General features: G+C 44.6%; 1 protein-coding gene across 2 annotated transcripts in view; it reads right to left on the bottom strand.

Moving 5' to 3' along the window:
- BMP1 (bone morphogenetic protein 1) overlaps window positions 1–12,753 on the bottom strand; it is a 148,005-nt gene extending 135,252 nt beyond the window's left edge. Inside the window, exon 1 of one of the 2 annotated variants that reach the window (XM_063311215.1) lies at window positions 12,468–12,753. In XM_063311215.1, the coding sequence (XP_063167285.1) occupies window positions 12,468–12,612 (145 nt within the window). In that variant the 5' untranslated portion in view covers window positions 12,613–12,753. The remainder of the gene's footprint in view (window positions 1–12,467) is intronic. The other variant, XM_063311214.1, reaches the window with a different exon arrangement.
- Window positions 12,754–16,095: the final 3,342 nt, after the last annotated feature.

Here is a 16,095-nt window from a genome sequence, read left to right as displayed (position 1 = left end):
GCAACCCGGACTGAGCTGTCGTTTATGAAATAAGCTACTAACAAATTCCTCTCCCATCTGTTGCTTCTTTATGTCTGGAGTTCCTCCTGCTTCTTTCTCAGCTGGCTCACAATATCTCACAACTGGTTTTGATTTTATGTTTCAGTCCAGATACATTAGCAGCATCTAAAACTTTTGAGTTGCCAGCAGCAAGGAAATGTGGCATAGAGTACAAAATCTATACTGAGTTTTTTTAAAAAAAAAACAAAGAATATCGTTAAGATGATTAATATTTATTTGCAAGAATTTTGGGATAAAAAATACTCCATTTTAAGAAATCAGGGTAAGGGATTTAAAAATATTAAGTATTTTTTTATGATTTGTTTTCATGTTTACTGAACATGAGAGAGAAGGTTTGAAAGGGTTGGCTGTAAAGGGTAAAATGATGGGGGGATGGATGGATGGATGGATATATAAATAAATAGATAGATAGATAGATAGCCCTACATGACATGGGTCCATATAAAAAGCCCTACATGACATGGGTCCAGATTACTGGAGTGACTGCCTCACCCCCATTACATTGATCTGTCCCACATGGTCAGGCAGAGAGAGCATGTTAAAGACCCTGTCCATGAGAGATCATCGACTGGCAGGGTCCAGGAACAGGGCCTTCTCTGCCATGGCCCCCGCCCTTTGGAATAACTTACCCCAGAGGTGAGGCAGGCCCCCACTCTCCTGGCCTTCTGAAAGGGAGTTAAGACTTGGCTATCCCATCTCGCTTGGGGCAAGAGGGGGGATAGTCAATCATGGGGTGGTTGGTACCTTAATGTGGCCCTGGAAAAATTTACTAAGACCATCTTGGACTTTATATTTTATATTTCTTGTATTTTTGTATATTTTTATTTTATAATGAATCTTTTGTTCTTTTTATTCACTTGTAAACTGCCCAGAATCATTGCTATACGAGATGGGCGTTGAAGAAATATGATTGATAAATAAATAAATGTTAAGGATTTGCCTCACTATTTCCCCATTTTGGGGGGGACGCTGCTTTCACGTTTTCTTGGCAGACTATAGCGAGGTGGTTTGCCATTGCCTTCCCCAGTCATCACCTTCCCCAGCAAGCTGGGTGCTCATTTCACCGACCTCGGGAGGATGGGAGGCTGAGTTGACCTGAGCTGGCTACCTGAAAGAGAATCCAGCTTCCGCTGGGACTGAACTCGGGTCGTGCGAAGAGTTTCAGTTGCAACATACTGCCCCCTACTGAAACTCTCCCCACGACCCAAGTTCGATCCCAGCGGAAGCTGGATTCTTTTTCAGGTAGCCAGCTCAGGTCAACTCAGCTTCCCATCCTCCCGAGGTCGGTAAAATGAGTACCCAGCTTGCTGGGGGTAATGACTGGGGAAGGCAATGGCAAACCACCCTGCTATAGTCTGCCAAGAAAATGTCGCAAAAACAGCATCCCCCCAAAGGGTCAGACATGACTCGGTGCTTGCACAGGGGACCTTTCACCTTTCACCAATGTGGCATTATTTAATTTATATCTTAAGCTGCTGTGAATCCTTTGTGGTTTGTCCTATAGCTTAGTTTGATCTATAAATCTAGCTTATTAAGGCTTATTCAACTGAAGATACTTAAACTATGGCTTAGTTAGATCTGAATCAGATCAGTGGGTGATTTTAGATCAATTATTCTGTGCACCCCACCTCCCAGAGTTGCTGTGAAGATGAGCAGATAGCGTCTTATACATTGCCTTTAATTTCCTAGAGGAGTGGCAGAAAATAAATGTAATAAATGAACAAAGTGTTCCTTATCAGAAGTAGAGTGGGACATACCTAGCTTCTTTTAAAAGTTAAAAGACAACAATTTCATTCAATTAGGTCTTTGAAGGAGGAGGTAACTTTTAAAAAGTTTGAAGAGCCTGTTTGCTCCATTGTCTGTATTCTACACACCAGGAAGCTGACTCTCTGCATCCTTGCCTGTATATAATGACACCATTATATTCTTGGTATATAGGCTGAAACCCACTGACCTACCCAAGAAAATCTTCACAAACTTAACATTTTTGAATATCCCAGAGATTTTCTCTGCATACAGACCTGAATCCTACAGTGTGAACAAGATAAAAGAAACACCTAAAAGCATTTAGGTATTGTAGGAGAGACAGATGGACTTCCAACTCCCCATCTCTGTGATCCTTGAAGTACAGAGAAAAGCATTAAGATCTGGACCACACATTATTGTTAGTTTTGATTTCTTCTGCAGATTCTAGCACTTCAAATCTACAACAGCAGTAATGGGCTCTTGGGGGCCCATCATGGCAGAGCTCAGGATCATATCCAAGGCAGACAAGTTTATTTTGACAGTAACACTGTTTTGCAGGCCTATGTCAACCTCAATTTTTTCCTTCTGTCCTAGCTTTCATGTAGCGAACAGGCATGGCCATGATTGTGAGATTTCTAACATCAAATACAATCTGCAATGTATTTCTGGGAGAAAATGCCTATTGCCACTCTAGCAACAGATATGCAGGTCCGAGAGAAGAGGAAGTGGCATTAGAGGGCATAAAAATCCTTGACCAAGACTGTGAGCAACTTATGTCCAAAGAACGGATTGGTGTTTGGGATTCACAGTAGCAACAGCAAAACCCATGTAAAGATGAAAAGACACCTTCTCTTCCATGGGAAAACATTTTTAGAAAGACAGAAATGGGTTTCCTTTTACCTTTTTGACTGGCTATTCTGTTCAAAAGAGAATGGTTCAACACCACTCAACAGACAGAGTAAAAAAGCTAAGAAGGAAACAAAAAGACCAGAACCCATCCTCTCCAGCCAACACCCAGATAAGCAGGGATTAACACCAGATGAACAATGAAGCAGAAAACAGTACCCCAGCCAAGGAACAACCAAGCAGACAATCAAGCAGACAACAATCAAACAGAACATGATACCCTAATCAAGGATCCAGGAGACAAACAATCAAGCGGAAAGCAACACTCTAATCAAGGAACTACCAAGGAAAAAACCACACCCCCACCAACACTGACAAGGGGATACTGCAACGGTCCTAAGTGTGAGCACCAGTTTTAAGTCTGTTTTTTCAGCACTGTCATAAGTCTGAACTGTCACTAAATGAATGGTCATTAAGTAAGGACTACCTGTGTCTTGTTTCCTCATGCAGATTCAGATTCAGGTGTTAAAACAGGCAGCAGGAAGAGATGGGGAAAATAATGTGCTTGGTGTGTCTGTGTTCTGAAATAACAGAGGATGAAGTAGAGACTCATTCTGAATTCTAGCAGAATTGGCCAAAGTAGGAAGCTAATTCTTAAACTGAACTCTTCTCGTATTCTGAATCCATGTGGTAAGATTGTGTTCTCTGGATTAACACCAGGTGAACTACCAAGGAGAAAACCACACCCCCACCAACACTGGCAGGGCAAGCTGCTGTATACAGTATAAACAGGGAGCAAGCCCCACACTCACTCGCATGATGATGCTACCTAGCTGGGTCATGAAACGTCTGCAAGCCAACAGCCAAGCTCAGAGGGCACCGAGGACTCCGCAGTTCCACCCTGAGCTACAGAGATTTTCTATTATTGTTATATGCAGACAGGGTATTTCTACCTTGTCCATGTTTGGCCAGAACTTTCACCAGCTTTCCTCCTGAGATTCATTTTCAGATCTGCTCTAGAATCTTCGGTTAAATACCAGCGGTGTGGATCCACCTTGGGATTAAACAGAGCTTGCTAGCCTTTTTGCAGGTCTCTCCTGTTTCCATGACTTCAGTCAGGTACTGAGAATCCCATGGATGATCAGAACAAGCATATATCCATTAATTGCCTTGGTCACTTCCTGTTTGGATTACTGCAATGCACTGTACGTGGGGCTGCCCTTGAAGACCACCCGGAAGTTACAAGTGGTCCAGGATGCGGTGGCACATGCGGTGATGGGTGCCCCTAGGTTTACCCATGCTACACCCTTGCTGTACAAGTTGCACTGGCTCCCAGTTTCCTTCTGGGTGCAATTCACAGTGCTGGTTATCACCTTTAAAGCCCTGTAGGGCATGGGACCAGGTTATCTGTGGGACTGCCTCTCCCTAAAGAGGCAGTCCCTTAAATGTTGCCATCTTATGGGACCTAGGAAGTGTGCCTTTTCCATGGAAGCCCCTGCCCTATGGAACGCCCTTCACCCTGAAGGTCAGCAGGCCCCCAGCCTTTTAACCTTCCAAAAAACACTGAAGACCTGAATTTTCCCCCAAGCACTGGGATCAGATGAGACTGATGAGAGGACTTTGTGGTGGACAGCATGTAAAAGTTTAACTAGGGTGCCAGGTTTTAATATTTTTTTATTGCACAGGAAGTCGACTTATGACCATTCCTTTAACAACTGTTTGAAGTTATGACAGCACTGAAGAAAGTGACTTGCAACCGGTCCTCGCATTTACAACCGTTGCAGTGTCCCTGCGGTCACATAATCAAAATCCAGGAGCTTGGCAACCAGCGTGTGTTTACGACGGTTGGTGTCCTGGGGTCACGTGATGGCCATTTGCGACCTTCCCAGGGGCTTCCAACAAGCAAAGTCAATGGGGGAAGCCTGATTTGTGTAACGACCAGTGATTCGCTTAACAACCATGGCAAAAAAGGTTGTAAAATCGGGTACAACTCACTTAATGACTGCATCGCTTAGCAACAGAAGTTCCAGTCCCAATTGTGGTCGTAAGTCAAGGACTACCTGTGCACAGATGTTATTTTAACTGTTTGTTGTGAACTGCCCAGAGCTCAGTACAAGATAGGCATGTTTAAAATAAATAAATAAATACTTTCATGCAACCTAGAATTTGATAAAAGGACATTCAAAAACCTTTGCACCTGATATCCCTGGAAGGAAGGGAAAAAACTCACACTAGCCTGACATAGTTAAAAGTCATTCTGAATGCCAGCAACTAAGATTTTTATCTGTTAACAAAACAGATATAATTTCTGTTCATTTATTATACATAAAATTTTCGCTTCAGTGCTTTAAACAGCCTCCAAAGACTTCCACAGCGTCTCTGGCTTGGCCCAGGGCAGAAATGTGCAAATGAGCAACATCAGCGTATTGGTGGTCTCTTGCCCCAAACTGATGGATGACCTCTCCCAGGGGCTTTATATGGGTGTTAAACAGCAGGGGAGATAGAATCAAACCCTGTGGGACCAAGTGAAGGTCCAGCAGGCTGCCCTCTCATCCCGTTGCCACCAATGGGTGCTGCCTGCTCACACAGGAGTGCAGCCACTCAAGCACAGTGCCTCAGACCCCCAATCCTTGCAGGCAGTCTATGGTATCCAAAGCTATTGAGAAGTCTAGAACTAGGAGGGATGCACTCCCCCATCCAAGTCCTTTGCACAACCAGCACCGTTTCCATCCTGGGTTGAATTGGATCAGAAGGCATGTAGGAGCTATGGAGGTTACCTTAGAGCAGGGTTTTTCAACCAGGGTTCCGCGAGAGGTCACTAGGGGTTCCCTGGGAGATCACAATTTATTTAAAAAATTATTTCAAATTCAGGCAACTTCACACTAAAGAGGTAAGTTTCATTCTGTATTTTTAGTTTAAGAACACTGTTAATGCATATATACAGGCCTACCCATGAAACTAATACAATAATTTTGTAACTTCTGGCCTATTTTTGAGCCTGAATGGGCAGGGGTTCCCCGAGGCCTGAAAAATATTTCAAGGGTTCCTTCAGGGTCAAAAAGTTGAGAAAGGCTGCCTTGGAGAAATGATTCAGAGATAACAAAAACATGCCTTGAGCCTGGGAAACCGGGGAAGTATTAGGAAGAAACTCAGACTGAGTTCTCTCGGACTCCCTAGGGCAATGTTTCTCAAGCTTGGCAGCGTGAAGATGTGTGGACTTCAACTCCCAGAATTCTCCAACCAGCCAAAGTCCACACATCTTCACGCTGCCAAGCTCGAGAAACACTGCCCTGGGGTATAAGAGGGGTGGGAGGGAAACTGTAGCCAGGCTTGCAATATTCTTTTACAATAGCCTGCTATCTCAATAGAGTTCTAGTCTACTTATGGAAACTCTTCTCTCATCTGGTCAGCCTTGAAGGGCTAACAAGGCACAGCAGTACCTTTCGGTGAACAGATCTTAAGTTGGCTGTGAAAGCTTAAAAGGCCAACCGTATCTAAAGAACAAGAGTTCTGAAAATGCCCTCTTTTGGACTGCCATCTAGCAAATTGCTGGTAGATGAGACAACCTTAACAGGGCCTCTTAGTTGGTGACTGGTAGGTAAGGGAATAATGTAGAGTTTTGTATGTAATTATGAGCACCTGGAACTCTACTCGAAAGCAAACTGGCAGCCAGAGCTGGGATAATAATGTTTAGGGTAACCACCTTTCTCCACAAACTAGCTATGGCATTTTGCACCAGCTGCAACTTTAGAGTCAACTCAAGGGTAAAACTTTATAACCCAATCCTATGAATTGCTGCTAGGACTGGGACTGTTACCAGAGTTGCAATTCAAGTCTGCCAGGCTCCCTTTGGAGAGACACAGAGGAGAAAAGCAGGTAAGATGAAGGACCTGCTGAAAGTTATTTAAACCCCTAATCATGTAAGTTCTGTTGAGAATGATGTCGTAACAGCAGAGTTTACCCTGCATCTCAGAAGAATTCCAGGAGACAGAACAGTACACAGCACACTTGCTCCTGGCTTTGGCTAAACCAGACACTGGTTTAGACTGCAGGTGGGCAGATAGGGAGTTAACCGGTGAACAGATGGCCCAAGTCTCAGGAAGAATCTCAACATAATATATAATATATAGGGAGACCCATTATTTACTGCTATAGGATGAATTGTCTCATTTTATAAATATGCATGGGGTATACTGCCACAGCCGTTTGTGGGAAGGGAATAGTGAAGTGTCTGCCCATAGCATGGAGTACTAAGAAGAAATATATTACGGGCAGATACACCCATTTGCTTTTCTGTGTTTTCCAGCATTGATACGCAGAGTCAGTGGGATGTAGGTACCAAGCTTTTCCCCCTAACAGTGCAGGTCTAAATTGGAAAAGGAGGGAGGGAGGGAGGGAGGGAAGGAATTGCTGCATGCTTCCAGCATTGCTTCCTGGAAACTAGTAAAACAGCAAAGAGTGGGCTGAGATACAGGTAAGGGGCAAGCAGTGTGAAAGTGGCATGAAGATGTCAAGTTCCTGTTTTACTGAGATGGCAAGTAAGGTTAAAATGTCTTTATGGGGCATACGGAGATAATCAGCAGACCCACGGTGACTGATTACTACCTCAATTATCTGTTGTCTCTTGACACCTCACGTTCCTTTGCTGACCAGGGAAAGGTCGTGGTGACATCCTACTTGTCCTCTCTCAGATCAGCAGTCACTGCAGGCTTGACTTCTTGCCCATAATTGCAATATAGAAAGCACCGTACAAGTCCCATCTCCTTCTTTCCCCGCTTATCATGTGCCAATCAAACAGGTAATCATCCGGCAGAGATGACTAAGCCTTGCTTCCAGGAAAACCTTCCTTCTTCTTTCTAGATTTAAACAGCTAGTAATTCTATAACTGAAATAAAAGGAATGCCTCCACAGTTCGCTGATCGCCTAATCTCATTTAGCTCCAAAGGTGAGGATCATCCCAATCACTCCTTCTGTGTCTTCTGGGAATTCAAAGAACTGGGCTGGGGAAGCCCAAAATGGTGAGTGAGGTAGACAGTGTGAAAAGGAAGCAAACTTGATCAGTACAAGATGCTGTGGGTAATCAATTTTTCAGGTTTTTTTCCACAAGGGTAAAGCTACACAGGAAGGTAAGATATGATGGTGGGATCGTGCCATCCAGCATTGAAAATGATGTGACGTACATCTTTAGAAACAGCAAGGCACCAATGGTGACATGCCAGTAGGATCAGGCTATAATAAACACCCAGTGCCCCTTATAGATAATCCCTCGAAGGATTTTAAATAAATAAATAAATAAATAAAGCATTGCCACAATGGAAATCTGAAACCTGTTGAAGAAGCAAGATGTGCCAGATAAGAATAAACTCTATTCTCCATACTGCCCTCAGGCGCCCGACTTTGTTTTTATGTACAACAACTACAGCAAGACTATTATATGCTCAAAAGTGGAAAGGTCTGGCACTAGCCACAATGGAAGAGTGAAGATGATGAAGCTTGCAGAGATGGCTAAGTTGACTTCCTTGATTAGAGAAAAGACAATATTTAAATTTATGGCTGCCTGGAAACCTCTGATAGACTTTTTGAAGGAAAGAATGCACTTATGGGTTGTGGTTTTGATGATTAGGAAGAAAATGGTGAGCTTTTTTTTTGTAATCACAGAGTAAGAGATAATCATGTAATCATATTTGCTGGAGAGAAAATCGGAAGCTGCTTCTTTCTATTTCTTTTTATTCTTTTTTGCTGCACTTTTGTTTTTTCTTTACCTTCTCCCTTTCTTTATTCTTTCTATTTTGTATTAGTTTGTGTTAGTTTTTACGTTCTCTTATATCTATCTATCTATCTATCTATCAATCTAAAGGGACGCGGTGGCGCTGCGGGTTAAACCGCTGAGCTGCTGAGCTTGCCAATCGGAAGGTCGGTGGTTCGAATCCGCGTGACGGGGTGAGCTCCTGTTGCTAGTCCCAGCTCCTGCCAACCTAGCAGTTCGAAAACATGCAAATGTGAGTAGATTAATAGGTACCGCTTTGGTGGGCAGGTAACGGCGTTCTGTTTAGTCATGCCGGCCACATGACCACGGAAGTGTCTGCGGACAAACACCGGCTCTTCGGCTTTGAAACGGAGATGAGCACCGCCTGCTAGAGTCGGACATGACTGGACTTAATGTCAAGGGAAACCTTTACCTTTATCTATTTACCTATCTATACACTGTACATACATACAAATATGTAGGATATACTGATTCAGGAAGCTTACCTGTCAGTTGTACTAATTAGAGTGGAACATTATTGACCACCTTTTAAAAAGGAGGTTCAGTATGTTTTATTGCACTTCATGACATATTTTAACATAGAATAAATATCCCAGCTCTGCTAATAATTTCTCACCAGATTGGAATCCAGACACTTCAGCAAATATGTGTTCAAGTACAAGGAAAATAATTCATTCCAATGCCCTGTGTCTATAAGAATGGGTCAAGCAACTTAAAGGGGAATAAAACCATCTTAAATGCTTTTGTATTTACATCATATAGAAAACTCAGGTCTGACTCTTCCCAGAACATCAAGGCAAAGGGAGATCACACTTCCCAAAGGAATGATTTGAATACTGTCAAATCTGCATATGTGAACTCATTTATATGTAAATGGACAATAACTCTGACTGACTAGCAGAGCCTTAAAATCAGGATATTAATGAGCTACATGAATGAGAATTTCTGGATGCTTTGATAAGATACTGCTTTTAACCACATTCCATTTAAACACTGCACATTTGTGATGGTTTTGTTCATTAGTGTTGTGTGCTCTCCCTCATTGGGTGCCTCTGTACAGGTTGCTGCAATTGCTTGAATATTTCAAAAATGTCCAATTCGTGTTATCACTTGATGTCTCTCAAATACATCAACTTATTTCCATAAAACCAGCTAATATTTCACTGGCTTCTGTTTAAAACACTAATGGGTACTGTTTTAAAAACCCTATACTGTTCTTTAATGTTAAAAACAATAACAGTGGCTCATCTGATTGAAATCAGATAGCATATCATACCCATAAGAATACATTTTGAAGCTTCATTCCTGCTCCTGAAAAAAGCAGCTTTATGTTTACACTGACTGGATGCTGTTTCCAGTGAGGATCATCCTAAGAAAGGCCATTGCCACATTGGCCCAGGTTACATAGGTCAAAATCATGACTCAGATCCTTAAAATCCCTCAGCCTGACTTCAAAAGAGCAGGAGTTGAAGTTCTACTCCATACAAAACTCTTAATGAGTTTCAGAGCTGGAAACAAACCATATCAATTTTATCTACCAGGGCTAGAAAGGTCATAGGAGATAAGCCCAGAGAGGTTGTTATTGAAGATTAAGTTCTAACTGAAGATTGCATGACACACAAAATTCTTCCAAAGTCTCAGACTGCAATCCTAAGCATGCATAATTGGGAATAACCACCAAACATGACTAGGAATTCTTGTGGCCTGCAGGCAATATCAGTGTTTCTCAGCCTTGGGAACTTTAAGATGTGTGGACTTCAACTCCCAGAATTCCCTAGCCAGCATGCCAGGAGTAGAAGTCCACGCATCTTAATGTTCCCAAGGCTGAGAAACACCGCGATATAGTATGTGCTCCAACATAGAGATGAAACATAGTAAAGCACTTTTCTTCCAAAGCATCTGTTCACATTACTTTAATGCCAACACTGAATATACTTATTGGGAAATAAATCACAACCATTTTAGTGCACTTCACTTTCAGGGAAAAAAACAAACAAGGTTAACAGCATTTTACCTGATGATTTATGTTTTGGAATCAGGACTGATCCTTAGTGATTTATTTGTAACCATTATTGCTTATACCAAAATCCCAGGACAGAACAGGGTCTAACCAGCATAAACTTTGTAAATCTAGTGACAGGAAGAGAATATATACCCTATGCATATGTAAATGCTTAAGACTCTGTGGGTTTCTTTTAATTTTTGTTATGGGAAAGTAAAAATATAATGAATGTGTTGGTGCCCTAAGCCTACATGGGAACCTGCACTCTCCTTGCTCCCAAGTCTGGATACAGAAGGAGCTTTCCACCAAGTAGGAGACAGTAGGCCACTCACATTGTAAGAGAAACAGAAATCAAGCAAGATTAGAACAAAATGTAGTACATTATGTAGTACATAAGCAGGCAGGTGCCTACAGCTCTCTTTTGGCTCATAAAGAATGGGATGCTTCTGGCTAGTACAAGAAACAACTTACATTTCTCCTATATGGCTTAGGGACATTTTAAAAAAAAGGCTTTCCAAGATGGCATGAGAACCCATTCATAAAAATCACTGCATTTTACTATTTTCCATCAGGAGCAGAACACTCAGATCATTGGCAGAGAACGGATGACCGGGGACCAGTAATTTTTATATTCGTTTGTCTATTTAACTCAAAAGCATCTTTGAAAACTGACCTCTCTCCCATATTCCACTGTAGGGCATTATTACTCAGTCACACCAGCTGATTTCAATACTTGGATTGCTTTTTAATTTTGAATGAAGAGACGGAGGGAACTTGAAAGCCTGTGAGCCTCTTCTTAGGACATCAGCTGCCAAGCTGGCCCTGTCAAAAGTTATTGAGCGCTCTGTCACTGATCGGCAGGATTAAACAGAGGTCAATTTCAACAGAGTTACTCCTCTTGAGATTAGTGAAGAAGATCTAGGCCCTTAATTCATGACAAGTTCAGAAGAGTCATAAATTATGGGATCAGATATACAGTTCCAGAAAGTCTGACATCTGCCACACACGATACAGGGTGTTGCAGTTGTGGGTCACAGATCTGACAAGCATTATTGCAGATATCTTTACAGCCAGCTTTCTGAGATTTATGTTATCGAGGGGTGACAGTATAAGTCATACTACAACATGGGGACAAAGAATAAGGAAAAACTGGCATTTCAATACATTTTACAAAGCGTGCACATGGCGATTAAGTATTTAAATGTGTCAGGGTTACTGTAGGTGAGCAATTCCAGATTATGTGGTCTCTAGAAATCCTTCTGAAACTAAGAAACTGACTTTTTTTTTTTTTTGACAGCTACCTCTCTGCCAACAGGCGTAAAGATTTTGGCTCCGAAAGAGAAAATAAATTGAGAATCAGGGCAATTCGAACTCACAAGCCTTTGCTTTCTAAGCACAGAGGATACACAACTGAGGGTGCATCCTGGCAACTTCCTCACGTCACACACATTCCTCTTACGGCACCGGTTGACTGTCCTTCAGCCATAAACATCCCCCTTAGGAGACCCACATACAAATACGCGAGGCCTCGGTCCGCTGCTGTCGCACAAAGAGCCTCAAACGCACAATTTTCTTTTTCCACGGGACGGTAGGAAAAGAGACAGCGACAATAGTGTGCAGACAGAATTGTGAGCGTAGCTTCGGGCGGCGGGGGAGGGAGGAGGAGGGAGAAGGGACCGATTCAGACAGCCAGTACTTCTAAGGCACCGGAGTCTCAGTCCCAACTTTAAAAGTCCATGAGTTCTTTTACAACCGGGAGTGGAGGAAGGGGGCGGGGGGAGACTTTCCTCCTTTCTTTTGTCTGCAGGCTACCCCGCCAACCAGGCAGTGTGCATGACCCAGGTTCAAGCAGACCCCTCTGCCCTTTCTGAGCCCCCAGGCAGCCTCCGGACACACAAAAGAGCACGGGTTCCCTTGGCCCACCCCCCATCATAAAAAAAAGCAGGCATTTGCAAAAGGAGGTGACCGCGGGAGAAGTAATCCCAGTGCCGGCAGAAGGGTGCGCTCCCTCCCCCCCCCCGCCCCCACTTTCCCTTCCGAGCTCACCAGCTTTGCAGGGATCCTTGTAGTCAATAGGATCCGTCTCTTCTTCCTCTTCCAGGACGTCGCTGTAATCCGTAAAATCCACGGCTTGTCCCAGGACAAGCGCCAGGAAAGAAAGGAATATTAGCACCCCCCTGAATGCAGACATGCTGGCAGGTCCCGGGAAATGCTCCACGGAACTGGAAGGGGGGGGAGGGAAACAAGAGTGGGAAAGGGGAGGGGGGGAAGAGAAATGGGAAGGGAAGAGACGGGAGGTTCCCCCCCTCCTCCTCCTCCTCCTCCTCCTCCCTTTCTTTCTCTCTCTCTCTTTCCCTCTCTCTCTCTCTTTCCTTCTCTCTCTCTCTTTTCTTTTAGGGAAATGAGATCTGGTGGAGGCGGGTTCAGGAGCCGGAGCTCAGCCCCCTCCAAGCTGGAGGGTTTGATCACAGTTCAACCCTGGGAACTGGGCCAGGCCAGCCGGGGGGTGGGGAGGAGGAGAGAGCGAGGCTTTAGAGCTTCGGGAAGATGCCGCCACTCACCCCTGAGCACATCCCTTTGGCCCGGCGCGGTCCGGCTTCGGGGCTTGCAAACACGAGCGTCCGCGGAGGGCAGGGTGGGGCGTGGAGAGAAGGAAGAAGGACTCGGCAGTCGGACCCCCTGCGAAGTTTTTCTGCCGATCCCAGGACGGAAATCTAGGAACGCAAACAAAGCTGATAACCACAGGCTGACCCCCCACCCGCTCCTCCCACGGCTTACCTAGGGGAACCTTCGCAAACTCTGGAGGAAATGCGGGAGGGTGCGTATGTGTTGTGTGTGTGTCGGAGAAAGGGCATCTTAGGACAGAGCTGGGTATTTTAGCGGAGCCTGGATCCTTTCCAAGAAAGAAAAAATGGGGGGGGGGGTATGGAAGGAGAGAGAAAAGCGTCGCTCCCCCTCCCCCCAAATAAAGAGTCTGCCGTTTGTAAGGAAAGCGGAGATTTTATCGCGGGGTGGAGTGGAGAACAGGCACAGATGTACTTCCTGGGGAGGTACAAATTGGCCGTTTCCTCTCCCGGCTCCGGCCGGTCTGGGTCGCGCTTCCCAAGCTGGAGTAGCCGGGAGTGCCCTCTTTGGAAGCGGGCTCGCGTGCCTTTTCCTTCGGAGGGTGCTGCCGGGGACCCTAAGTCCGAGGGCGCCTGGATCCGGGCGGCGGGGTTTGACCTGCCGGGGTCTTAGTAGAAGCCGCGGGCTCTAAGATACGGCCCGGGGGGGGGCGAGGCAGAAGCCCCCACCCCTTCCAGGGCAAGGGGGTTGAAAGAATCCCAGGCAATATTGAGATGCCCAGGGTTTTCCACGCACCCGCGAGGGCCAGGAGCATCCCGTGCGCCACCCCTGGGCCTTACCTTTCTGCCTGGTGCCTCTGGATCCTGGTGGGCCCCTGACTTCGTGGGAGAACAGTTGAGTCCCATCTGGCTCTGAGAGTCTGCCAGGCTTGCTTTGAAATATGAGAAAGATAATCGTTGCCTAATGTTGGAAGATAAATAAGAAAAGACCAGCCAAGGCTGCAAAACCATCACAGATTTATGGCATACAGCAGAATGCCAAAGTGGAGGAACGCTGGTTTAGAGCTTGGAACATGCAACATGGCTACTTTGAGCAGGCATATCCTGAAAGCAAAACCATCTTTCACAGCCTCCTTATACTGTTCAGTGGGACTACTATAAACATATGCAGTGGTGGAAGAGTTACTTACTGCTTGGTGAAAGCAGATAAAGGAATAACCCCTAAGGACAGAGCATGCATTTTGCCTACAGGAGGCTCCAGATTAATTAATCCAGTGGCATTTCCAAGGAAAACACAGGCACATGATGCTGTTTAAACTCAGGGCTGCCCCTGAGTATTTGAGGGGGGGGGGTTCACTTACCAGGATGTGTGAACCAGGCCACCATCACTTATTCATCAAATTATAGTTAAAGCAAATCATGGTTTACCACATTTCTGTTCCATCTTGGAGAAATGTTAACTAATAAAGTGGGGGGGCTCCTGAACGGAGTGAGCTTTGTCTGCCTGTCTGTAAGAAATTGTTGGAGGGGGTCAAAAGGAGAGAACGTTCCCATGAAAAGGGAATTCTATTTCATCTCTGCTGGGGGGGGGGGGCTTTTGTGGTTTCCAGGGCAGAGAAGCTGAGGAGCAGAAGTGGGGTGGCCCTGGGCCCTCTGGATTTGCCAATAATAGCTTATTCAATTTCTATGTTACCAACTCCCAGTGACTCAGATGGCAGAAAAGAGGTGGGAGAGCTAATATCCTAGCACAGTGTTTCTCAGTGGGGAATTCTGGGAGTTGAAGTCCACACAAAGTTGCCAAGGTTGAGAAATGCTGGCATAGAGGAGGGAATCACGTGCTTGGTAGTCCACTCTGAGGTGATGCATTCAACTAGTGCAACCTTATTGCTAAGAGGCCCTCAAGGGATGGATCTGTCTGGGAGTAGAAAAGAGTACAAGCTGTGGGGCAGCTCTAGATGCTGCTTGTAGGAGGAGAGCTGTGTTGGCCTGCCATAGCCCAAATTCAGGAGGAATCTGATGGCACCTTTTTCATTTTCTTGTTATCCATCTCAGAACCTGATGTGCTTTGCTTCCAGGTAGATGAACATTTTGGCCTAGTTTATAACCATATAGTTATGGTTTGACCCAGAAAAAATGGTTTCCATTCTGGCAAGCTTCTCTCATTAGCATTATCATCTTCATAGTAACCTTTAGTTGCAATCCGCTTATTCACACACTATACCACAGTCTAGATCACTCTATACCAAAGGTCCATATTTACACCTTTCTCTAGGAATTAGTCATCAGTATTTTAAGCAAGGTTAAATCATAGACTCACGTGTGCTAAGCTATGAGGTGGTTGGCTTGGTCCTAGCTTAGTGTGTTGGCTAAGGCCAGGATTTGTGGTTTATAAATCATTTAGTGTGAGGTATCAGCTGTAATAATTGTGATTTAGTCAACAATTGGTGCTTTAGAAAACATTGACTTCACTCACTGTACAGACCTAGTCAGTTTCTTATGCTCACCTTTCTCCTGAGAATCAAAATAATAGCACTCTAGTAATTAGCAGTCCCACCAGAAATAGCAAAATGTGATCAAATCTGCTTAGTCACAGCACCTGCTTCTTACTACAGATCAATCCCTAGGATCTTCAGTTTGGACTAGAAAACTCCTGCCTGAAATGCCGCAGGCAGTGCAAATTATACTGGACTAGATAGTTCCATAGTTTGGCAGAGGGAAGCATCTTGTCTGTGCTTAGAAGCTGAGCTGAGCCTGATGGAAGGGGACTGTGGCCTTGGACTGCAGGCTAAATTGATAAGTCTTCAAAACATCCTGGGAGATGGCAATGGCAAACCATTGCCATAAAGTTGGTGAGGAAGCTGGGCAGATATCCGGCAACTCAACGCATGTCTTGAGAGTGTCTTCAGCTCAATTGCTTGTAAAAGCTGCTGCCTGTGTCTTCAGATATAGTTCCAGTTATTTTGTCTTCTATCAGTCTCTTTTTCAAAGGCCTTCGTGTGTTTTCCAAGCATCCAGGTCCTCTCCAATGACTCTCACCTTCTCATTATGTCTCCAGAATATCTAAGCTTTAGCTATGAACAGCCTGGTTTTACTTTATGTGCTATTGAATG

This window comes from Candoia aspera, chromosome 9, assembly GCF_035149785.1.
Source record: "Candoia aspera isolate rCanAsp1 chromosome 9, rCanAsp1.hap2, whole genome shotgun sequence".
Taxonomy (NCBI): Eukaryota; Metazoa; Chordata; class Lepidosauria; order Squamata; family Boidae; genus Candoia; species Candoia aspera.
Note: the sequence above shows the minus strand (reverse complement) of the source record. Positions and strands in the feature narration are given on the sequence as shown.